This window comes from Seriola aureovittata, chromosome 16 (assembly GCF_021018895.1).
Source record: "Seriola aureovittata isolate HTS-2021-v1 ecotype China chromosome 16, ASM2101889v1, whole genome shotgun sequence".
NCBI lineage: Eukaryota > Metazoa > Chordata > Actinopteri > Carangiformes > Carangidae > Seriola > Seriola aureovittata.
The window spans coordinates 11,706,386-11,733,213 of record NC_079379.1 but is presented as its reverse complement, the minus strand read 5'-3'; the positions used below and the strand labels follow the sequence as shown (position 1 = coordinate 11,733,213).

The window sequence follows — 26,828 nt, the reverse complement described above, 5'->3', positions numbered from 1 at the left end:
GTCTCCAGTGTCTTACTTTACTCCTTTTCTTTTTTCTTTTATACAGTCTAACTGATTAAAACCACTTTGGCAAACATGCGTGCCCTTAATTACATTGAAAATTAACTTTAATCACTTTGTGTTTTATGGTTGCAGCCATAAAAAGCCATTTTGTAATCCGTGTGTTTCATATACACACACAGTGTAGGCTACATGTGCCGACAGGTTACATAATTCAAGATTTTTGTCTTGTTTTTGGTCACGGTGGTTATTGTAGAAGATTGTTATGTTATAGTAGGGTTATTTAAAGAGGTTTTGTGATTTACTTCAACTACTTACTTTAGAAGATTTCGTGTTACCATGTCAGTTATTGCAGATGTGTAAAAGAAAGTAAAGGTCTCTAACTACAGTATGTACCTGGTGACCAGTGAAGTTGATAGTGCAATGTTTCTTTGGCGAATAAGACTGGTTTGATGAACCTGTGATCATTTATAACAATAAGAAATGGGCAAGTGGTTGTTTGTTTCCTACTAAAATTGCATAATTAATTATGATCCACCACTGCTTATTTATTATATATTTCTTGCAAAGTGTTCAGAGCAGAAAAAAACCTCAACACACAGCTTCTTTAAACTAGTTTTTATTTAGGAAGTGAAACAAAATGCCCAGTATTGTCTTTGTGCTTTACATTGTTCCAAAAATCCTCAGAGGAAGAACTCAAAACAAAGCAGGAAGCTCCAGAAAAATTCATAATCATCATAATCATCATAATCATCATTATCATCATCGTCATCATCATCATCATCATCATCATCATCATCATCATCACTCTATACAGATCTGTAGAAATAATCGGACTCCAAAGTCACATCAGTGCTTATTTACAAGGCCTCTTGCCGCAAAAAGAGTTTTCATTCACTGTATAAAAGGTGTGGTGAAGATACTCATACAAGTATATTAAAAAATGACACAGCGTGTAATGAAGTTGTCGATTTACACCATGTGTCATTTTTACCTATATTTTAATGTGTTACTCTCGAACAACACAGCATGTGTTGTACCAACATCTTTGTTGTTTTTGATGTTGTTTTTACCTTTGATTCATCATAGTAGAAAAAAGAGAAAAAGGTTGTTATTTCTACATACAAGGCATTGTCTACCTGAATCTAACTCTTTCATTGTGCTACTATATTTGAAAAAAAAAGTTGTAAGATATAATTCGTAAGAGGAAGTGCTTTTATATAAGAATAGGTAAACTAGCTTGTGGCTATATTAGGCTACAGTAGTTCATAGTAGAATCTAAGTGTTTGTCAATGCACTCTGGTGCTGAAATATTGACCAAATGTCTCTTCTTTCTCAACAATCCTTATAATTGCATTGGGGATCACCACAACAACCTGACAACAGCAAGAGATGATGGAAAGAAAAACAACTGAAATTGTGCAGGAGGTTTAATGGATATTGTTGGCTCTAGAGTCCTCGCAGGGAGTTTGTAAATTCATCTCTCATGTATAGCTGAGGAGCAAAACCATTTCTTATCCAAGCAGAAAAAAAGGTTGCTCACTGATTCTGACCAACTCATAGGAGGAAATGTTTCCTTCATCGCCAATAAAAAACTCACAGGGGACCAGCAAAGACCTGCTCAAGGACTTTCAAGGACTACTGAGGGTCAAAGAGACCCACATTCAAAACTGTTGTAAAGCTGTTTCACTTGTGTTCAGCAAATAAAACCAAGAACATATTAAGTATCAAAACTTTCTAGTTCTGGGTTTTTGTTTTCATCCATGTTTCAGCACCAGAGGCCTACAGTAGTACCTTCTACTTTCTACAATATCTTAGAATAATAATACGAGGCAGGCAGTGCATAAACCAAAAAGACCCATCCCAACCCAACCCAGAGCCCTCCATCTAGAGGAGTTATGCCATCTGTGTGAATCCCTGGAAGCCCCAACAGCCCCTAATGCTTGTACAGACATAATTGTCAACAAGCTAATGATGCCAAGATATAACTATAACTAGGAGGAAATTGATTTGGATAATATTACATAGTGAAACAGAGGTTTGGAAACTGGAAAACTCACTGTTCTCTCTAAACAAAGAGTGACTGGAGAAAGCTTTGATGAATCACAACAGTGTCACAGTTCTTGTAAATGTAGAGCTCTTAACCCAACCCTCCATATTTAACACTAACTTGGTTTACTAACTCCCTGAAATTTTATTTCTCATAAGTACATAGAATAGTGGTACTTGAAAAAATCAAGATGTTACAAGCAGTTATGACTCACGTTTCTTCAAAAAAATATCATGCATTATTGCTCTATCGGATATGAATGAAATATTGCCCAAGACAGAAATTTGCTTAATTTGCCTGTTATCTAAGAGGTTTGGCAAAATATCCCAAAGATTCAGAAAATTGGCATAGATTCCATTATTAGGCTATTATTATTTTTTTGCATGCAGTAGTTTTTTTATAATTAAAGTGGCGGACAAAAGTAAAAAGTTATTCAGTAATTAGAAAGTGTCAAATGCTTTGGCATATTCGTAACAAAGGCAAAAAAAAAAACTATAACAAAGTGCAAATTAATACAAAAGCATAAAAATAAATAAATAAATTAGGCAATAAATAGACACATAAAAAAGACGTAAACCTCAAAGCTGAATACTGTGTGGTCCACTGGCAACAAAAACTCTATTTTACAACAGTTGAGAAAGGTTTGACCTTTTGAGGAAAAACAGAACATTTTTAATGTCTGGATCCTCAGCTGACATTGACAAGTAAAAATAGATAACAGAAGATTTAGTTTGTAGGAAAACACTGTGTCAAGGAACACCCTGGTGGCTCAGTGGGAGATTTCAGCCATCTGATCCTTAACTGGAAGTCCAGTTTTCATCCCTAATTCCCTCTTGGTTTCCACTGTTTACTGTCAGGTAAAGCACAAATGACAAAATTAACCTTTGAGAAAAGAAAAACAGTATTAGTGTCTGTGTCCAGATTAGACATTGGTTTTAAAAAGAAAATCACAAAAAAAAACATTATCTTCTCACTACACTGATGTACTTTGCCATATCTATGTTATGGCATTTTTGCACATTGTATTTTCTTCACAGTTCAGTGTAGTTGTATACAGTAGGATTTCACAAGTGTAAATGAAAAATGTTAAGTATTTTTGCTTACTTGCAGGGAACAAATACTATGTGCTTTCTTTGTTTTGATGCTTTATCCCCTTGTAAGTTCAGTCCAAGGTGAGTTTCACTAAAAGCAGGATACCAGATGTATCCTGAGACTTTGAATGTTTGTTTTTAAAAAAGCATAAAATATAAGTTCATTGAATCTCTTTGCAAGAAAATGAAAGATGTGATTCATGCTTTAAACTCCTGTGATATGCCTGTCACAGAAAGACAGAGAGATAGAGGAGGAATTGTGCTTCAGTGTTGTTTCGTCATGGGTTGAAAAAATAAAAAAAGAGAATGACAAGGATAGATATGGACATAAATAGATCTAGGTATCTTCAAAAATGATGAGCTAGATGTGCTGTGCTTTATTTATCTTCACAGATACTCAAAACAGCCTTCGAAGGGGACGTAAATTATCGAAGCAGGTGGCAAACTAAATCAGGCATCGAAAACTTTTCACTCCAGATAAGGAAATAGGAGACAAAGGAAGGAATGGAAGGGTCTTGATAAAAACGGACGTGTCTTCAATCTATTTTTGTCATTTGCCTCATGATCCTTGCAGAAAAAAACACTCCTCCCTTGTAGAGCTGTGGCATACAGGTCATCTTGTTGGGGAAAGCAGAAAGAGCAGGGAGTGCGTTCCAGTAAAATCTGATCTAGACAAATAAAATAAACCCCAGCTGTCCTTTGTGAATCCATCATTCCCCCAGTGAGCTCAGAGGGGAGAAAGCCCCCTTGAAGCATGCAGACTCGTAATGTTTGTTCAGGTAACTCTTGAGTGCAAACGTCTTGTTACAGCGTTTACACTTGTAGTGTTTGAAGGCTGAGTGCGTCTGCATGTGAGCGCGTAGGTTGGACCGGTCAGCAAAGGCTTTCCCACAGTGGGCGCATCCAAATGGTTTCTCTCCTGTGTGCGAGCGCATGTGGCCCTGCAGCAGCCACGGCCGGCTGAATGCTTTGCCACACACGTCGCACTTGTGCTTGAGGTCGTGGGTCAGCAGGTGCATGGCCATCGCAGGCATGGAGACGTACACTTTCCCACACGTGGGGCACTTCTTGGCCATCTTGCTGTCTATGCTCCTGTGCGTCTGCTTGTGCCGGCTCAGGTTGGAGGACGTGGCGTAGGTTTTACCGCACTCGCTGCAGGTGTGCCTCTGGGTGGTTCCTCTGGGGTTTCCTGTGGTTTTCCTCCGTGATCGTCCGTCCATGATGAAAAATGCATCCACTGAGTAGCCCTCGCTCACGGCTGCATCCCCGTTAATGTATCCACCAGCTGATGATGAGACCTCGGACCGCGGGCTGTCTGGCTGGTCCGAATCGCCATGGATGTCACCATGGATACCATCGTAGGTATTATTGATGTGGCCATAGATGATTGACGAGTGGCTTGGGGAGGGTACTTTGGAGATGACAGATGAGTCGCTTCCAACCACGTCATCATACGGATTTGGACTCAGATAATCACTGACGTAGCCTGAAGAGACAGAGGAAGAGGTTAATCATTTGGCCTTGGCAGGAGAATTGATTGGAAATTAGAAACTGATTGGTTTGAAAATCTTTACAGAGATGCTACACGAGTACAACAAAAGTGCTACAGAAACCTGAAAGGGACAATCCACTCCTTGAAAGGATTCATTCTTTCCTTCCTTTGACATTTGAGTGTAAATATTGACAAGCCTCTCTAAAAAAGAGAAAAGAAAACCTAAAACCTAGATCTTCTCTTTTTCAACTGTGCCACTATTTCAGAGTTCAAATTATACTGCTTATCACTTTCATTGCACATGATACTGCTTGACTCCAGATCTCTAAATATTTTGAGCTTTAAGTTGTTTTTTTAAATAGCATGTACTCGTAAGCTACCTAGTGGCAGTAAAACAATTTATCGTTTACTATCCTTCCAAAATAGGTAAAAGTTGTTGTCCACATAAAGCTTATAAAGAAATCACGAAGCATTGTGCTTTACTTATTGTGATAATTGTATTTAAGTTGTATCATGACAGTATCAGAAATAAGAAATAAATTAAAGACAATGAAAGTGATTACATAATTATGCAAAAATAATGACATGCACTAAATCATTAACCAAACTGCTGCAGTGAATCACAAGGAAGATTACACGCGGACTACATGTTACTCTTGTCCTCAGGACTCCAGAGGCTCCATATTATCCACTGCTACCAATACAGTTCTTTCATATAATGAATCTTTCATATAATTGTAAAAACACAGGCCACAAATCAAACTCATTCACCCAAGTTCATTCATTATTAATAGCGCTGCTTCGCATAATGTCTCCAGATAATATTACTGATTACAGCCTGGTGTCTCAGGATCACATTAACGAGACATTAACAACATGTACATTATGCTTTAAGACCGACCTCTGCTTTCCCATTAACACATGCATTCATATGAGACACAAGTCTGTTCTTAAGAAACACCCTCATACTGTGAGATGTGTCTCAGGCACAACCATTTTTGGAGGCAATATAAAGACGGAGAAGGAGTTGTGGTATTTATAGTGGTAGTAAAGTGCTTTTATGTCTTTGCCAGCAAGGAGGAGACACTTTCCCCTGAGTGGGAAATCTTTATTCTTCATGGAGGGATTCAGTGAGCACACTTTCTCCTCATCAGCAGCACCTTTCCTGACAGGTCTACAACTGCACGCAGTCACACCTTGAAGCTGTCAAAACTGCAACTGTTGTACACAGAGCATCTCTATTACAGCAGCTGGAGTCCAGTGCTTTGCTCAAGGGCACCCTGACACGATTACATGTAACTGTGTAACCTTTCAGTCTCACTCTTGTGCTAAACAGTAGGTATATTTGCCTGAGACTCACAAATTCCTAAGCAATTTGCATATCCATGCACAGCTCCTGACAAATCTGATTTGTTACCATGTTAGGATGTCAGCTGCTTCATTATTTCTATTATTGGGTTCTACTCTCAACAGGCTGGAGTCTAACAGAGACAAGGAGAGACTGGTAGCTAATACCCCACAGCCATGACTCCTGTAGATATATGCCGATCAATAGCTCTCCATTTCAATTAGCACTCTGTGAGCATTTAGACACAGGCAGCAGAGGAGATACTATTGCTGGTAATATAATTTCATGATGCAGTTCTGAGAAAAGCTCAGAAGTTGGTCGATAACATGACGAGAGCAAGAGACAGAGATAGAAGGGGAAAGACAGGAGAGGCACAGTGAGGTGAGAGATGGAAAAGAAAGAAAGAAAAAAAGAAGAGATATAGTAGAGACAGAGTGACGTTATACCCAATATGGTGGTTGTGGTTAGGTGGTTTGGCAGAGCTGTTTACAGCTCTTGTGCTAATTCAACATTTTGAATTAAATGAAGATGTAGCAGTAGTTGAAGACAGAAAATGGAGGGGTGAGGCAAGAGAGAGAAGGTCGGAAAAAGGTGGAGAGACAGAGAAAAAATCGTGACTCATGAATATTCAGTTACTGCACTCTAGAACAAAGTACTATGTTTGTTTGTGCATGTGCCTGAATATAGCATGTTTTACAGCTCACCTGGAAACTTTTGAAAGATGACCAAGCTCTAGTCTTGCTAGTCGTGCTGAACTATGGACTTGTAACTGGTGGACACTGAACAGCTCAACTGGAGCAGTCACTGCCTTGCTTAAGGGAACTTTCACAGCAGATGTCATGCACTTTACTTTCACAGATGTTTCCTAGCTGTAGTATAGACATTTAAAGGGGTGAACTGCAACCAGCACATGTTGCTATCTCTCACTTTTGGTCTTGCTGTCCTGTACTGCTGTACATAGATGTGGAAAAAGTTATGTAAAAGGGGCTGACATCTAAATATTTATTTGATATATTTTCTAGGAAAATAAACATGTTAGACATATTTGATTTCAATGCAGTTCACTTAGATCTCCATCCACAGTGTCATGCAGTATTTACGACACCCCATCATATTTAGGACATTGTACAGTTTGTTGTATGAAAAGACTAAAGCTGGGGTTTTCTTGAGCAAAAATTTAATGTTGGAGCGTCCAAAATGAAAGAGGCGCATCCTTTAGGACACATGGATATGGTCAGTACATATTATGGTAATGTGCCCAGTGCACAAGTGGAAATTTTGGCCGGACAGTGGTTCAGATTAACCAAAAACACTGGATTCATCCTCTAGGGCTGGGAGGTGCAATCTATAACTAATCTTATGCCGTCTTCCCACTATAGTTACCAAAGCACAATGCTCTGACCTAGTATATACCTTCTACAGTTTTATTCCCTTCCTTTAATGTGTATCCTTGCACCTTTTCAATAGATGCATTTGTTTACTCTGCTGCGAAGGTACTAAGAACCAGACACAGTTGTGCATATGTGGCTGCGAGGCAGTAACACAGAAATAAAAAAACTCCATCCCTTGTTTTGGGATGCAAAATGTCACAGTGTAAAAACAGTGTATATCCCTGCTTTCTCTCACAGACTTTCTTTTTATGATCCCTGCCAATTAAACATGACCGTTCCCTGCTATCCTCCTTTGAAAAAACTGTGTTGTGAACTGTAATTGCTGTGCATCTCAGCATCTGTGTACTGTCTCTGTTTGTCTATGTCTCCCTGCAACTGTCTCCATCTCTGTCTCGCTGTGTCAACTCTCTCTCATTTCAAAGTACTTTAACAGCATTAGAGCTGATCGCTGTTCTAAATGCTTATTAAAGATTAAAATATTCTGCCATACCAGAGCCATCCTTCTTTTGTGTGTCTTTGAAATACAGAGAATTAGAAACAGAAAGAAAAATGGAGAGAAAATGAGAGACAGAAACAGAGAGAGAGAAAAAAGCTGCAAGCTACAATTTAATTTTTGATCCAAACCAGCAGTAACTGACACACACTTGTGTGCTTTGGACACTTGTAGGTCACTGACTGCTTCCTCTGTGTATGTGTGTGTGTGTAATGCTGTGCACTCAGCTGTGCAAGCTGCCTGGGAAATGTGCCGAGTTGACAGAAACACAGCAGTGTGTATGTTCACGTACATTTGTGTGTGTGTGTGTGTGTGTGTGTGTGTGTGTGTGTGTGAGCAACAAGCTGCAGTTGCTTCAGTCAAACTCTTGTTATATTTATAACAAGGGATAGCAGTCTCAGTCCTTACATGCTTGCTGCACTGCTGCTGCACTACTGCTGCTGCTGCTGCTGCTGCTGCTGTGCTGCGTGTTTCTCTGTTCACTCAGTCATCAGAACACCTGGGATCTCTTCCTCTCACATTTGACCTTGGTACAATGTGAAAACCACCAGGCTGCACTAACACTGTAACACACGTCTCACTGTGCACTGACAGCCACCGTTTTTTCTTTAGCTCTTTAAAGCTGCATTCATCAATTTTTGGGCCACTAGAGGACAGAAACAAGCTGGTAGACCCACAACCTATGCACATTACTGCCTGTTAAAAGTGTTATGGCTAACATGTTAGCAGACAATTGCCTATTTACACATCCCTCAGACAAGGAGCAGCATGAGTCACCTGCTGGAGATGTGTTTTTGGCCACTCTATGACAATTCAAATATTCACTCCTCATTTAGTGAGGTTTTGGTCTCCCTGGGATTTGTTCCAGTCAGTCTAATGAAAACAGCTGTTCCTGATTGAAACCGTGTTCATAAGAACACTGAGACTTACTCAGAATGAAATGTGTTGTATGACCAAAAAAATGAACTAGATGAGGCTAAAGGACATATAAAACTGCACATTTGGGCAATCTTCTTAGTGGGTTTTGTGAGTGCAAGTAACCCCTGCTACACCGCATGTAGTTGTTTGATCTAATTTTCAAATATAAATACTGCTTTAACATAAAGTGAGGCTGCTATATTTGTTAAAGTCCAAACTTCTGAGTCCACAAACCTCCTGTTGCTGTGATTTTCAAATTAGTTTCATTCCTAGTGGTACCAGAACAAAAAACAACAGCCTTCAATTGTAAATGTGTCCTATCTTAATACTATCATCCTGTGTTCAGAAACTCAAGGCAGGAATTTCATCAATGCTTGAAAATTTTCACTGAAGATTTGACCCAATATTGTCCATTCTTACTAATTGTATTGAATTTTGCCTGTGTATCCAGGATTATATGGTGCGTGGGAACCATTCATAGTCACTGTAGCAGGTCAATATTGTCGAATTCTTCACGAGAGACTCACAGCTGCTGGAAACAACCTGATTTGAATGATATAGTGGGCAAAAGAACAAGAGAGAATCCCACTGTATGTGCCCTGATGACACATCAACAGCATAATTATTTAACATAGCTTTCTGCAGTCATCTTAGCTCTCTGGCTCCCTGTTACTCATCAGCTGTCTTCTTCTTTTCCCTAAGGAAAAAATGACCTTTTTCCTACTTAACTTGTTCATGTCAATAATTATGCTGAGTTGAATATGTGTTCACTGTATGCTGTTTATCTAAATAGTGGGATAGTACATACAAGCTAAAAAGATGAATAATCAGAAGTATGTGGCATCAAAATTCATTTCAGGATGACCAAAATGTGACATGTTACCGTTAAACTGAAGGACTAATGGAGTTTTATTTGCTGTTTCATAAGTTGTTTGTCATGCCGGCTAAATGAATAGCCTGAAATTGAACTACAGATCCTGTCCTCTCCAAAAAAAAAAAAAATCACAACTGACAACACTAGAACATAAAGCATGTGTTTGTTTTGATCACGTCAATGTCATACTCAATTTGTGCGTGTGCATCTGGGGATGTTTTAATCTGCAAATCAAAAACATTTCACAGAAATATTCACTGGAGGGTACATACACATTTGGATTTGGTTTGTTTAAACACTGAGTCATCAAGAATTCACCCTGATGAGGTACATTTGAGAACGACCCCTGTCCTCTGCCCTGATCTCTGACCTGGTTGTGGAAATGGTCAATATTTATCACACATTCATCACATTATATTACTGAACAATGTTTGTGTCTCTTATAGTCCTGAGAAAGTAGGGTTCTCAGCTAAAACTGAATATTTTCTCACTCCTGCCATCTGTCTGATCTGTTTTCTCCACCAGTGTTTCATGGAAACAATATTTGCAAGAAATAAAAAAAATCAGTAAAAAGAATTTCAAAGCTTGCAGTTGGTATATTTTTGGGTTGTGACCGGAGTTTGACCCTGTAAATCCTTTTTCCTCCCCCTCTGAAAGAGTCATGACTAATGCTTTGAATCTGGGGATAAAAAGAAATACCCTAGATGGTGATGTATGGCAGACATTGTGTGTGTAGATGTGGGTGTGTCTGTGTGTGTGTGTAGGTGGGAAGGTGACTAACCTTTGTCATGATGGTGAAATCGTAGACTGAGCTCCTCTCTTCGGCTGTGACCATATGAGCTCTCCAACTCTGCAGCCGAAAAATCGTCCAATTTGACTTTCTTCACCAAGAAAGACCGAGGCATGATGGGACAGTAGTTGATCCTACACTCAATAAACACACACACCTTCTCTTTCTTTCGTCACTTCAAACTTGACCAAAACCTATATAACACTTAATAGCCTGATTTAACTATAATGTGCTCCCTTGTTTCAGCTACTACAGGTGCGTTTGCTTCCTTCCACCTGACAGCCTCCAAAGTGCAGAGAAGACATGGCTTTTTAAAGATCAAACTAACCAAGTGCTCCTTACGTGCTTCTGTATTTTTTGCATACCTATTTTTTGGGGGGGTGGGGGGGTGGGGGTGTGGGGGGGAGTGATATTTGTCAAATTCAGGCTATGTGGTTTGCGATTGTTGGATACTAGAATGAAAAAAATCAGTTTTCATTCACATAAACCGCCACTGGAAGACCTGTGGATCTCTAAAAGGTCGGAAATAAAAAGTAAATTAAACCAGTTCCTGTATGGCTATTGTCCGGGAACACTGAAGGTGGGAAATCCAGTAAATCAAACGTTATTTTTGCTTTGTTTATGTATTCGTTTCTTTGTTTTATTCCGTTTTTCAAAAAGAAAAGGTTTTTCTCGTTCTAAACCGTTGGTTTTCAGCACGCTGACAGCTCCCAACAAACAGCTCCTCGCTTGCCCCTGTCCAGGCTCTTGGGTTCAGCACCGGACAGCTCCCCTCGTCGCGAGACTCTTCCCTGTTCTCCTCCGCGTGCCACAGCCAACAGTCAGTCGCCAAACCGCCGCTGTTCCGTTCAACACCAGAGGAAAAAGAGAGGAAGAGAAAGGGAAACGACCACTTTAACGGTTTCCACCGGTTCTAATTTGGCTCAAGTCGGAGTGAAACACACTCCGGTGGAAATTCCCATGCAGGTGAGTCAACTCAGTCTGGGTTTTTTGTGTCGACAGGATACCGTTGGGTGTACCAATGCCTTGAAACCAAGAAGAAAGACGCTGTTAACGAGTTGGTAGCGATCGGCTAACGGTCAAAGAGAGACGAAGGTTAAAGGGGTTCAAAAAGAGCTGAGTCCAAGAAACGTCTCGACACGTCGTTCAGAGCAACACTTCAGCTTCTTTTAAGAAACAAACTCAGTCAAAATGCCATCACAGTTCCTTAGAAATATTGCTCAAAAATTTTTTTTAAAACTGCAGTTGGAAGACCAGAACAGCTCCTCTCCCCGTTGCTAACTCTCTCTTTCACTCTTTCTCTCCTCTGTCTCTCTCTTCTCCTCTCCTCGGCGCGTGCGGAGCTGCGGCTCTCTCTGATGCACGAGATCAGCTGTTGCGGCTTTATAGGCCGATAGAGAGAGAGAGGGAGACAGAGGGAGGGAGGGAGAGAGAGAGAGAGAGAGAGAGAGAGAGAGAGAGAGAGAGAGATGAAAGTGCTTAATTTTATTCGTCAGAAGAAAAAAAAGAGCATCTTGTCTTGTGGGACCAGCAGCGGCGCGCTGTGATGGCCGGGGAGGGATTTAATGAGGTAGTTTTAAGTGCTCGCTCACGCTGATTTTTATGACAGTAAAATGAAAATGTAGACTTAGTTGCTTTGGTTTACAAACTAAGCATCAGAGACCATTTGTGGAACCCTATAGAGAGGATGCAAGTGGTTACACTGCAATTGTACATTTGATATAGATTATAGAGAAAAATAGTAAAAAAAAAAAAAAAAAAAAGTAATCAATCAATAAAAGGATTGTTTGGTTGTTTTGCATTCAAATTTCATTTCCATAGTTGAGATCCCCATAGCTTCATCAAAACAGAAAACATTCCACAGACTCCTTACACTGACATCGTTGTAGAAGGCTATACAATTAATTTTCAGGGCTGAAAATTTGTGTAACAGTAAATAGTCAAAACTAATATAGTTATTTATATTATTACATTCAAAGAAATTGTTCATGCCAGACCAGTAGTTCATTGACTGTGAGGCAAACCATAAAACTGAAATAAGAAACAGTACAAACTTAGGGATTTTCTGAAAAATATCTTGATAAAAGATGTCACTGAAACCTAATCTATTGGCTACATACACACTATAAGACTATAACATAACAACCAGATTGTGATTGACAATTGTGATTGAAGTTGATTGACACATACCATGTTTCACTCTAAACATGATGCGGTTAATCCATGTTAGTCTACATCCATAAAGATGTGTGGATAGTTCAACATATTAATAACGAAACTGAATAAAAAACAATGTAAATTAATGGATTTTTGTGATATTAAATCATTGATTAATAAATGATTAAATATTGATGTAAGCATTTCAACAGCACAACTTTGCCTCTGACTCACTCAGTCACCTTTTTGACCCATATTCATAATGACACACAAGCTCCAAAGATTGACAGTGCTCCTCAGTTAATGTTCTTTGGTAGGTGACCACATCACAGGTCCATTAAATGGGAAACTGCAGAACAGCCTGTTTGTATCATAATTATCTCTGTGAAATCAAAGATATAGCACTAACTGTTGCTTTAGGGGGAAAAAAAACCTTCACCATCCCACCTAATGATTCTAGCGATTCCGAGGGACTGAGAACCATCAAACCAATCACTGAAAACCAACTTCTTGTGGCACTGAACACAGGTCAATGCTTTTACACTGCAGTTGACCAATTGAGTTTCCTTTATGCAAATCGGTTCTCCTCCTGGGCCAATCACATTCTCTGTGTGTGAATCCATACTCAGCATTAGCCAATGAGTTTGGTTAATGTAACTGAGGTGAAGGTGTTTTTGCTGAATGGTCTCTCACAGAGCCAGAAAAGCAGAGGGAGAGACAATGTCAGAGGTTCATAGGACTTTGCTGCACACATTGTTCGTTTGTCTGTTTATGTGTCAGAGGAAAGGGACATGGTGCAGAGTGATGATGCACTGTTTTGGTGTTTACACACTCATACAAACAGACTTCTCCCTCCAGCCAGTAGACAGCAACACACACACACACACACACACACACACTTATGCAAAGCCCTACCCCCATTCATAGACATACGGGCAGGCAAGATGATGGTGTGTGATGTAATTCAGTGACGTGTGCATTTATGTAAGATCTATTCAGCGAGGTCCTTGGAGTTAACCTATTTTTGTAGTTCATTGATAAATGTTTGAGAGAGACAGAGAGAGTATGTCTGTTTGTGTACGAGCGTGTGAATTTTTTAAAACTCATATGTTTGTGTATGTGCGTGTGTAGAGAAGTGTATTGCAGAGCATTGCTTTTAAACTCATCAGTCTGTCTGCCTCGTTGGTTGCTGTCACTTATTATTCCTGCTTTATTTATGTGTTGATGCACTCTATTGAAGGGGTTTCTTTTTCACTCTCAGATGGACTATAATATTAGATACAGGGGCTAACAGTATGTGCCTGAACATGTAGTCAGGGGCTCAAAAGAGGCTCCAAAAGTAAAGAGAATTTTCAAATTTGATTTTAAGTTAAACCTGCCTTATTTCAAGCCCTGTTTTTGCCTTGTAAAGGGGTTGTTTGTAGTGTTGAACCCACCGAGATTGCATCCTTATACAGCTCTCAGACCTTTTTTTGGTTCTTTTAACTTATTGTTTTTGTTTTCCGGCCCACACATAAACTATTCTGTGAAGTCGAGTCTTGCTGTTTTCATTAACCATCCTATGAAGCAGCTAGCAGCCTTTTCCAGCAAATACATTCTAACAAGCTGTTGTACGCTATACCTGCCCAGCATGAATAGATGAGACTGTCCTCCCAAGAAGACATGACAACATCAGTAGTTTCCGTAAGTGCCCCAAAACAACACATTTATATTCAAGTGACAAAGCCCTCTAGCAGACATAGTAATTATGAGAAAAGCACAGGAGGCAAAGTCCTTATAGAAAGTTTAGGATGAATGGATCAACAAAATATCAGACATCAAACTTTAACATGGGAAACTGCTCTTTGTTTCTTTAGCCTGCAAACCATGGCCACAGTCCCCCCTTACCTTAATCATATGTTATTGTGACCATGATGATGAAGTTCTCCAAACCTTAAAAAGTACTCAAATTTAACCAAAACCACAATGTCTTCCTAAATCCAACCCAACCAAGCTTAACTATAGCATCAATAAAAAGAATTATTTTTACACTGCTCAACAGTTCAACAGACAAATGATGTTGTCCTGCTGATAGTCAGGGTCAGATCAGGCTTAAGCTATGATGTGATAAGGCTGTCTGTTCTGTTTTTCCTGTGAGATTGTTTAGGATCCTTTCTGCCCCCTAATGTTCAGAAATCATCTATTGTTACTTTAAGATGTGAGTTTATCTAAAATTGGACACATAAAATGTTTAACTGTCTTTTGCTTTTATCAATAATTAAAAGACTAGATGTTTAAAAAAACTGTAAGAAAAAGATTATCTCAATTTACATATTCAACATCTACGTTTTCTGTGGTCTATGGTGTCAACTATACACATAGACTCTAACAAAACCTTTTCAGCTCATTTTATGGTATGTTTGGATTCTTGGTTGCAGAGACAGAGACAAATGCAGAAAGAGCAACAGCTATAGAAAGATATTTGTTGGTGGGGCTTGGGCGTGATTCTCTCATTGACTGTCTTTCTGTGCCGATCGATGACACACCAGGTAATACCATTTCTATCAGGACTATTTCAATGATGGCAAAACTGTCCACTCCTCGTTATTTTTCCTGCTAGCCTGCGAGTGCAGCTATACTGCTGAGCTCAGCAAAATATATCTGTGTGTGTGTGTGTGTGTGTGTGTGTGTGTGTTGTGTGTGTGTGTGTGTGTGTGTGTGTTGTGTGTGTGTGTAGGCTGTGGGGACATGTGGAGACTGGAGACTCATTAGCATAATAATAGACTTGGATGCATGTAGACAGGCAGGCGGTGTGTGAGCATGTATGTGTGTGTATGTGTGTATGTGTGAGTGTGAGTCCTGTCAGGAAAAAGGGTCCTTGTTGACTTTTCATTCCTCTGTCTTTTAAAGAGCCATTTAAATGACAGGGTTTTAAATAAAACTCCATTCAAATAGAAGGGTTTTACATATAAAGTAATATCCAGATGAAAGGGTTTGTAAACAAAAACTGACAGAGAGAGATACAGAGGAGGAAGGGAGGAGGAGAGAAAACAGAAGGAGGGCAAAAGACAGACAGAAAAACAAAGAGAGGGAGCAAAACAGAGAAAAATAAAGGGACAAAATACTTATAGAGGACAAAAGGAAGGTCAGATGGGGTTTAAACATAAAGGAGAGAGAGGGAAGCAATTCAGTCACATAGTTGTCACACTGGTTTGATAAAGGTAGTGATGGATGACCCTGACTTTGATTTCAACCAACATAAATATCTTACATTAGTCTGTTGTATGACCCATCTACAAATGGAGTCCATTTGAGAAAAACACCTCATCTCATTACTTTTAGTTATGCATCCACTTATCTTCTTCTTATAAAGCCTGAGACACTTAATGCTGGTATTATGCTAATGATGGGTTGTCTTGGAAATATTAGAAAATTGTGAAAGAGAAAAAACAACGTAAACTGTCTTATTAAGTCTTAATGGTGGCTATATGTGTTGTTTGTCAGTGCCTTCCAAATTAGCTAAGCATTTTGTGATCTCACACCCCAAGCCTGATGATATTATTTGTCTTTCTAATGCTTTACTATCATTAGAAAATATTCATATGACTCTGTTTGGCTTTTCTACCCCCATGGTTAAGGTTTGGTTTGGTTTAGGCACAAAAACTACTTGGTGATTATGGCCATGGTTAAAAAGGACAAGGTTGATTGTTGGTAGGAAACAGGAGGCAACCAATGGTGTCCTATGTCAAAGTCATACCCCTTTGTTGACTCATTCAGGCACCGCAACATCACACCTAAAAGATTTTATGGTTCTATAACAAGATCATGCCACAGGCCTCAATATGCTTACAACAAAGTGCTTGTTAAACCACCTAACAGCATCTGAACACCTCCTTAACCCTTCTGACAGTAGAACTGCACGCAGCCGCTTGTGTTAATTTTTGCAAAACAGACAATTCGACAATAACACCCACTTTATGCAGGTGGTGTGAAAGTAAGTCAAGAGTTTTAATTTGTCTCCAAAGCTCTTTTTTTTTCATTCTTCACAGAACTGTTTCTGTCAATTTTCGCATGTACAGCCAAGTTCAATACCATGACTGCCTTCAAGACACTGTCATTGTCCAAAAGCATGCATCATTAGCCCCATTCGTAAAACCTATTGTACTGAAACTACAAGGACATACAAAGGACCCCAAATTCTTTTAGCCAGACTTTTCTCCCTGCTTTGGTGTGTGGCAATAGCTTTCAATACTTATGTCTTTACATGTAATCAGATGATACAAACAAACCTCTGCTTGTCGTGACACTTTACAGAATAGTCACTGACTAAGAGCCATTTGAGTATCCTTTTAAAGCAACTGTTGACTTTTTCTGTGTTACTGTGCAGTTGATGGATGTTTTCTTTATACATGTGTAATTCTTTTTTTTTCTAAATTAACATTAGTTCTATAAATATATGAGTAACAATGATCAAAGAAAATTATAGATTATCTACTTTCCTAATGAAACTACATACTACACAAGTTGACTAGTAGGTGAAACCCCTCATTTTATGTTTCCCAACCCGGGGGTCTGGATGCTCAAAAGTGTCCAAAGATAAAATTGATGAGTCAGAAGATTATTAATGCAATAAGAAAGAAAAAAGTTTTTGCTGCCTTTTTTCTCTCTCTTGTGAAATATTGGATAGCTAGTGGTCTCAGACTTTTGAACCCCATTTTATATCTTCAGGCCTATAAAAAAAACCTTCAAATAAATCATCTATGGAGGAAAAAATGCTCTTTGGTTGAACTGCTCTCATGTCCACATGCTCTGCTTTAAGGGGTCACAAGTGAAAAGCATTAAAAATCACTGCCCTAATTCAAAGTACTCCCACTCAGTGTAACACAATGTAGCATTTGAACATTATAGATGAGCAGAACAACATGCAATACTATACGGTTAAGAAGACTAACACACAGCTGGTCATAATAAAACAAAACAGAGAAGAAAGGAAGATAATATCACCAGTAAACCCATCATGTCCATGTCATTAAGATACATATATGACCCTGCATGTGTGCTATGAATATGTATGTTGTATGTATAAGATGTGACCCTGGACATTAATATGTATTGACTGGTAATGAGGCGAATGGGCAGATCAGATGGGTCCTTTTTAACTGGTCACATGTGGCTCATTAGGACGGGGCCACACAAAGCACCTGATACCCTCAAGATGACTACTGCACCCCAAGAATTATTTTATGTAATTTCTGTTTTACTAGGCAGGGCAAAGAGAGACAGAAGGGATGAGAGACAGAGGAGAGATGACAAGACAAATGTCAAAATTTGGATGTGAACTCATTTGACAGGTACGTGGTAACTCACCAAACAGACCGAAAGACTACAAGGAGGTAGAGTGAAGTTGAAATGTGAATGATAGTGTCCTGGAGGATACATATTTTAAAGTCCCAACTGACTAGCTATTGCTCCTGTATTTGACCCTGACCTCTGACCTTGTGGACAGGGGGAACGAAAAAACTGATTACAGAATAGAATAAAAATCATCATCACACATCATCACCCTGGACATGAGGTGGTGAGACATACGCAACATTTTGAGCCATAAAAACCTGAATATTACCTTCAGGTATTTGAGACAAAATCTTTGTGGATTACATATTCAAATCATGTGTGCAATTATTCACTGAAATCTTAGGAACACAAACAAAATGTATTCCAGGAGAGAATTGGATAGAGAGCAGCAGGATAGATAGTTGGGTCCATATTAACTAGTCACATGTGTGTCATTATAATGGGTAGATATATGACAGCTGATACCCATGTGGGCAATGTGGGGCTACTGAGTTATATCACTGAATCTCAGCACCTTGCAATGAGTTTCCTTCTCTTACTGCACAACTAAAGGCCATATGCTTGTGTCATTTCACCAGATTTTAGAGGAAGTGAACTTTGAAAATGTTGACTGCAGCAGTCACAGATTTATTCTTATAAAAAAATTAAAATGCTAAATTATATTATTTATATATAGATAGATACTTGTCAGAACAACTGTCTTTCCACGTTGTTTGAATGCGTAGTCTGTGGGTTTTAAGATTGTCAGGCACGTAGAGGAGCAGATAAAAAGTATAAACATTAGTCAGGCTAACAGATGTCTGTCAAAATGGAGTCACCGATACGAAAGAGAACTATTTGCAGCACAATTGTAGCACATTGACATTGTAAATTCAAGACTTAAAGCAAGTTCAACGATATTGCTTGAACACTTTTAGGTTGGAGACATCCCTACGTCATCGTCTAATAGCTAATCCAATGATATTGCTTAAAAATGCCATGAAATTGCAGTTTTAACAGAACCAATAATATTGCAATTTTGCCACACATGACAATAAAACACCACTCCAATCCATATCTGAATCTAAAGGTGCCTCTGCCTTGATTGTGCAAGGACTGATATTAAACTGGGAACACATTAGTCATAATGAATCCCCAGCTCTGCTTGAAACCTCTGTAATACTTGAGAATTATCAAACTTGTTGGTGCTCTCTCTGTAGTCTTCACCACAGAAAGCTGTGCGGTTCAGCAATGCTTTTAAACACTGGAGTGCCTTAACTTGTTGGGAAATGAACAACCTTCAGACATCTTGTAGATGCTGATGGAATGATAAGGCTCTTAGGGTGAGACATGGTCAGTGGGGAAAAGCTTTCTGAGGCTTGTATAAGAACATGTGTCTGCCACAGTGTAATACCACCCCCATGTCCTTCAGTTAAGATTTTCAAACTTGGCAATAGATGAAGGCAATTCAATAGCTCTCTGTCAGGGTAAAGAATGAGCAGCAGCAAATTAGATCACTCTAAACTGTATGAAAGTTTTCTAACAGCAGGAGGGATTCATTGTGAACAATCTGTTCATGTTTTAATGATTTAAGTCTTTGTACTATCTAGGATAACTATGTTTATTGGATTTTGTGTGTCTTTGCAGTTTCATTTTATCTCTTTACCCTAAACTGAATTTGCCATTACACAGTGATCTGAACACCTTATGATATAACTGATATATTCGTGTCCCGATACAATATAAGCACAGACAATTTTTCTAGTCGCTAACAGTTTATCCGGTGTTGAAGAAAAGTTACATGCTGGTAATGGGATGCTGTGGAAAGTTACTTTATTTTTTTATGTTTATTTCATCCTCCAAAAATATTCCTTATATTAATATTTCTTACATGGAATTGTGCATGTGAATGTGTTTCAAACTACACCAGGCTAAGTCAGGGAACAGAGTGACATCGCATTTTATTTTAAAAAAAGATCATTTTAACATTTACCATGTTTATAAGTAAATGTTTATTATTACATCCTGGGTGTGAAAACTATTTTTTACAAACCCCAGACGGGGGCAACACATGTACGCAGACAGACAGATAGATAGATAGACAAGTTTATGAGTCATTAATTCAAACACAGACGGCTTATTAACCAGTCTGTGTTCACAGCTGGCTCACACCTGATACCTTCAATAGCCCCTAGACACCTTTAATTGTGAATGCGTGTGTGTGTGTTCGCATGTGTGTGCTTGCATGCATGCGTAGGTGCATGGTGCCATGTTGCGATATAAATGATAAGAAATGCTTTTACTGTTTTCTCTCTGGTAACCCTGCCCTACTGTGCTGGATGTCAACTCACATTATCAAAGTGTTTAGTATTTAGATTTTAAATTGTGAACAAACATTTTCTACATTGAGGACTGCGTTACAATGGAGACAGCACATGAGAGTAGAGCACACAAAACCAGACACAAGTAGAGAAAGAAGCCAAGAGGAACATGACAGAAAATCTGACACTGCAGTGTTTTTGTGACTGTGATGAAAAGTTTTCAGTACATAAAGAATAACCATAAGAGAACAGAATAACATGTTCCAAGATGGTGCTCCGCTCATTCAAATGAAAGTTGCACATATGTCAATGGGTGCATTTGTTAACAACATTGGCCAGGGCTCTTCAGGCTTTTGGGCCCATGGTGTCATTTTTTAGTGTACCTGATGCTCAGAAAAGTGTTTTCATGGTTTTTGCAGCTGCTCTTTTGTAATGATTGTATAAGGGGAAAAGTCTGTTCCGGACATTGGTGTCATGTGACTTGCAATTCAAATAGTGGCTACTTCACTAAAATGGCTAAAAGGCACAGTTCAACTGAATCTACTATCTTTAAACACTTAAGGCTAGTAGTTCGTTACTTGCAGGTTGTGTAGGTTGATGTGATGAGTTAAATTTCATCAAGTCGACTCTGACTGACTTTATAAGTTATATCTTGGTACTTTTAAAATCTTTGCAGTCCACAGTTATGGAAAGAGAACCTTTATGTTTTCCAAAGCAGGAGGTGTTTACATTCTCACATCATTAAATGAAGCTGTTGTTGAAAAAAACTGCATGTGACAATGTAGCATGCAAACACAAAATCAGCTTTAAAACAGTAATCCGGCAGGAAGTTTCATTTCAACGTCTGGTGGCTTCATCAAGTGTTCAGTAAGAAAAAACTAGAACTTTCCATTACAAGATAGGCATGTTAAAATAATATGTACGTAAAACATTAAAAATTATAGTGATTTCATTTCAAATTAAACCAATATCCCTGTATTGACAGTAATTTCTTGCTCTACTGAGATTCAATGCTTATTTCCTGAAAAATAGTCAACCAGGAGCTCTTCTGGTTAAATGAATGCATTTAAATAATATTTCCGATTCCTGTTAGATGTTTGTTTATTTTCTAATTGGAATGAATCCAACCAGCAGGAGCACCACTGATCCATTTGCCCTCCCTACTATTGTGCAAAGTAAATTTAACACATCTTCAACACTAATCATTACTAATTTTATTAGTCCTCCTCTTATTAGTGCTGCTATCATTGCTGCTGTCAATAACATTATTACACCTATAAGTATCACTATCATTACAACAACCAGTCTGTAAGAGGGGCTTCCTCTCCACTGTTGCTTAGTGCTTCCTCATGGTGGGAAATGGGTTTCTCTGTATAATATTTTAAGGTCTTGACCTTATTCTGTAAAGTGCCTTAAGATAATGTATGTTATGATTAGGCACCATATGAATAATTGAATTGAATCGAAATCAAAGTCTGCTTTTCGTAGAGTAAGTCAGGTGTAATCAATGTCATGTCTCCAAGTCTTCAAAAGGAATAAGATGAGCATGGAAATCAGCTAAAATTAGAGAGGTAAGAAGCAAAGCAAAGGTAGAGTTGATTGACATAGGTGTTTTTGTTATCAAACTGTGATATTTGTAAAGGAATCCACCTCTAATTTGAAGCCACATCTATTTTAGCTCAGGTTGTAGCTGTGTCAACATGCCGACCTTAATATGAGGAGAAGACAGTTTGATGATCCTCCTTCTGTGATCTCGGACAATTTAGTCTCCATTTGCAAAGACGAAAACGTCACACGTAGCTAGTCATTTAAATTGTCTCTCATTTTGTGCAACAACTCAGCAGAGAGAAGAGATTCAGGGGGTTAATTGGGTCTAGGGACACAGCGCACACACACGCACACAGACACACACACACACACACACACACACACACACACACACACGCCGCCACCACCACCACCACCACCAAATCCTCTTAGCTTTATAATGAAGGAAGTAGAGATGGGTAGAAGAAAAAAAATAAGCAGAGAGAGAAACATGGTGAAACAGGGAGGAAGAGAAAGAGGATGAGGATGGAGAGATGAGAGAAAAAAAAAGAGCGAGACAGAGATGCAGGTCAAGATAAAAGGATAAACACTGAGGGATAAAAAAAAGGGAGGGATGCTGCGATGGAAGGAACAGAGAAATAGGAGACAGAGAAAAAGTTGAAGGGGTGACAGTTAAGAGTGGATTGTAAAATAACAATGCTTTGTTGCCATGGAAACAAACATTTTTATCAGCCTCAGAGGCAGGGAAGTAACCTGCTTGTTAAACCTCCTGTGCTATCTTGTTAAGCTGTTGTTGTGTTTGTGCGAGCAACAGTATGTTTGCAGTCATGGCATTCCCTAATGAAACACTGTGGGCACACGTCTGGCTTTGTTCTGTTTTGGGTTTTATCCACCTTGGATTTTTAGATTAATTGCTATTTTCACTCTTAAATGAATGTGTGAGGATTTGATATGTTTATAGTGTCAGTAAAAATTATCCATAAAATTTTTGTTTAGGCCTCACAGTGGATTAGAGAAGTTGGAAAACTCTCAGTTTCCATTATAAATAAAACTCTTCAGCCTCCTTTTAAGCATCATTCCTCCTATTAAGCATCATAAACAAAGAATCACAGAGTTTTTCTACAGTGTTAATCAGAAATCATAAAAGTCACCAAAACCGTTAAGCTGCGGATAGGAAGTTTTTACCTGATACCAACTAGCTAAGCTGAGGGGCCTCTGCTCTGTTGTCTGGGATCAAAACAAGTAACCAGTCAAAGACACATACGTCACTTCTGAGTATATTGTATTGATTTGATTTAATTCTTCAGAGTCTTACTCTAATCTTCACCATGACCTCAAATGCCCTAATGGGTTCAATATGCTTTAAGCAATCTGGTTCATACGAAGTGTCATCCAACCATGTCTGAAGGCAAAAGTGTTTTTTGGTTGAAAAATAGAGCTTCAGAGAGAAGTTCAAATCTCATGTATTTTCTTACCACCGCACACCTGGGCTACTCTTGAACTAAATAACATTATGGACATTATAAACAGTTTTTTTTTTTCTCCCTTTGCTTTAATGTCAAAACCAGATGTCATCAGATTTGTATTATTATCAGTTTGGACACAAAATAATTTGTATTCCAGCAGAGCGAAGAAACCTAGAACATTAAAAAAAACCCAAATACCACTCATTTTACAAAGAAAAATATGTCTTTCTGATCCCTCCAGGGAGCTCTGTGATCACAGACAAAATGCTAAAATCAGGTCAGGTCATATCAGCAGCTCCCATACCTCACATCGTATGCTAATTTGGCACATCCCTTTTCAGCACAAAGCACTGTCAACAACAACAACAAAAAAAAATCAGATGCAAGTCCTCACCTGATGATATGAAAGCAGACTGATAGTTTATTTGATGGCCTCCAAACAGCCACAGGAGAGACGGCCATTTTCAGGACATGTAAATCAAAACCTGTCCTCCCATCACACTGTCTTTGTGATGCTGAGTGCTGTATCACTCATCTTTATATCTTTTAGATGCTATTTCTTTTTTCAGCAACAGCCATTCGATGCATTTAAATTCAATAATTACTTCTCTATGTAGTACTTTTCATTGTTGGTAGCGGTCTTCTTGCACTTGTGTGTTACTGTTTGTAATTTATCCCAATCTTTATGTTTACAGCTCTGATAACAATGTGGAGAGAACCACTTTGTTATCAGAGCTGTGTTAAGTTACTGCTTATGCAAATCCGTCTTTCATTACAGCCACAACAAATGCAATAGATTAGTGCTTATCACTGATGTGTCTACAAAAAAAAAGACATAATCCCTTTCATATGTTTTTGTTCCTTGATCAGTTTTAAATATTGCAAAGGAGGACAGGCTCAAGAAGAAACACGATGAGTTGTTAGATGAGGGGCTGTACGCAACACGCTCTTGCGGTTTGAAGAGCCAGCACACCTCCAGATCGTGATGAGGAAGACAGTGTCTTTTATAAACAAAGTCCTCCAAATTAAACAACAAAATATCTAGTTTGTCCACGCCCTCTCGAACTAAGTGTTTTCTGATCTGACACCCCTAACAGCAGAGCAGCGAAATATGTCTGTGCCTCCAAAAACTGTAATGAATCACTGGGTAAAACTTTGTTAAGGTTAGGAAAACCTACATCATCCTTTTCACAATCATAAACATAACTTGCTCCCGTTGTTCTTGGGAGAGGGGTCTCTCGGTTAAGCATGCCATTGTGTGGAAAACCACTCGCTAAGTGTGCATAGCATATAAAGACTGGATGGTGGTTGCTTACGGCAAATTAGCAGGCCAATTATTAACTTTCTAATCTCCTAAAATGGGTCCAAAAACAGTCCAAAGCAATTCACATCACAACCAGTGACCACAAGCTTTACTAAATCAAGCAGAACATGAATATTTTATTATTTTAACTTTAACTGCGTTAAAATAGCCTATTTCTAACACCTGTTCATCGTGTTACACTCACTAAATAAAGAACCGGTTGTACTTTTAAATGTACAACCAAGCTTTTTGCTGTATTATGTAGTTAAAGTATTTCTACTTTTCTCAGCCAAAAATGTAAAAAAAAAAAAAAAAAAATTATGGAAAGGATAGACGTAAAACATAAAATTATTTTGGGTGCTGTACTGCACCTGAAAAGTGACTCATCCACACACAGTGATATGACGCAGATGATAGAGCTGTATTATATTCTGTCATTGTCAATGTCAGTTTATTTATATAGAGTTTTAATCTCATATGCAATATAGTGGGTAGATTATTGCACAGGAAAATCTTGGTCAGCTAAGACGGTAAATGGATCAGAGGAGAATATCATATAGACGTTTGGCACAAATACACGTACACATGCGCCAGCCAATGCTTCTCTCTCACTTTCTCCTCACTTCCAGCGAGCCTCTCTCTCCCTCTATGTAATACTGCTGATTCCAGTGTGACAGAGTTGCAGAGCCATGCAGTTATTCCATTGAGTTATACTGTATCTACTCTAGTGGAGGAGAACTGGATCATATCTTGGCTTCCTTTAGTTTGAGACAAAGATGAAAGGCAAAAGTTGTGCGTTTAATCGCCAGAAACCACACAGACCTCACTGAAGGTTTTTCAAAAAAAGACCAAATTAATGATAAGGGATAAAAGGCTTTGATGTCGCTATTAACTCAAAAAATCTTTAATCTTTATTTTTTATCATTATCTTTTTTCATCGGGGTATTAAATTTAATTTTGCCTATGAAAAGTGAAGAAAAGAGAAGACACAACGCTTTCTTCTCTTTCCAAAAAGATAGAAAGATATTTTTTAACATATTTATTAACTTACTTTTCACTAACCATAATGAGTCTAGCAAGATATTTGTCCCTGCTCACTTTCCTATTTTGTCAGACAATCCTCCAACAAAAGACTGTCACTGTTAGATAGATGGTGAGACTGCTTAAATAGACCAACTCACTCCATCTGTGTTCATGTGTGTGTGCATGTGTTATAGGACGCAGAAGGAACAAAGGATTTCCATGACACAAGGGGCCCAGGACAGGACTGAAGGAGGGGGGATTGGAGGAGGAGGAGGAGGAGGAGGAGGAGGAGGAGGAGGAGGGGGAGGGGAGGATAAATTAGGAAAACGCACCCCAGCAAAGCCGCGGACAGATTCTGGAGGAGTCGAGCCAACAGAAGAAGGGATCAGAGGATAAATGAGGAATAAATGACAGGGAAGTTTTAGAAAGACATGCTTTAATGGTTTTAGGTTGAGCACTTTTGAGGGGCTTTTTTTTCTTTGCAGTTTCTTAGCCTTCCAGCCTCATTCAACTTTGTCACAAAGCTCAGAGGAAGTCTGGTTAAGTCAGCTTAGGTCAGCTCAGTTAATGGGAGGCTGCAGCCAAGTCAGTGTAAACTAGTTAACAGAATTTTGGGCTTCCAAAGTCAACTCCAGAAAAGTCATCCTGACCTTTTGTTCAATGCAAATTTTTAATCCTTGTCTGACATTGTCTGAAGGACTTCTAGTTTCTGCATGGCAGTTCCACAGTAAATGAACAAGTAAACAGCGCAAAGAGTCCAGGTTGAAGCCACGTGAGTGCAACTGGATCATAATAATATCAGGTTAAGACACTGACAGGCTTTAACTGCAGTTTCTACATTGAGAGATTGAACAAGTGAAATACCAAAGAAAAACTCATTTCTAATGAAGTTATTCTCCTAAAAAAAAAGCAAAGGTGAAAACACACATGTAGAGTAACAGGATAAAAGGTTCTACGGACAATAGGATTTTTATCTGAGAAACAACAGCATCAACAGTGACTCTGACAGACCAGTTATTGGAATTGTGGCTTGTTTCCAAAGACATGCTTTAGCAACACGAGTCATTTGACAAAAATCTAACGATTGGATAAAGTGTTATATTTAGCAACAAAAAATATGAAGATATTAATTGACACAATTGCTTGTAAAACTTTTATCTGACATTTTATTACGTTTTTTTTTTTTACTTTTTACTCTATGTTTTTACTATGTGACTTGATGGTCTAATTCAGCTGTTAGTTGAGACGAG

General features: G+C 38.7%; 1 protein-coding gene and 1 long non-coding RNA gene across 2 annotated transcripts in view; one reads left to right on the top strand and one right to left on the bottom strand.

Annotated features, from left to right (window-relative positions):
- Positions 1-603: 603 nt before the first annotated feature.
- LOC130183250 (transcriptional repressor scratch 1-like) overlaps positions 604-26,828 on the bottom strand; it is a 45,442-nt gene continuing 19,217 nt past the window's right edge. The window contains exons 2-3 of the mRNA XM_056398517.1: positions 10,439-11,286; positions 604-4,627 (exon numbers count right to left, since the gene is read on the bottom strand). Of these exons, the coding sequence (XP_056254492.1) occupies positions 3,852-4,627; positions 10,439-10,562 (900 nt within the window). The 5' untranslated portion in view covers positions 10,563-11,286 and the 3' untranslated portion in view covers positions 604-3,851. The remainder of the gene's footprint in view (positions 4,628-10,438; positions 11,287-26,828) is intronic.
- Positions 11,325-25,833, top strand: LOC130183251 (uncharacterized). The gene is made up of 3 exons (XR_008829802.1): positions 11,325-11,413; positions 17,848-17,934; positions 25,773-25,833. It is a non-coding gene; the product is annotated as an uncharacterized LOC130183251 (long non-coding RNA).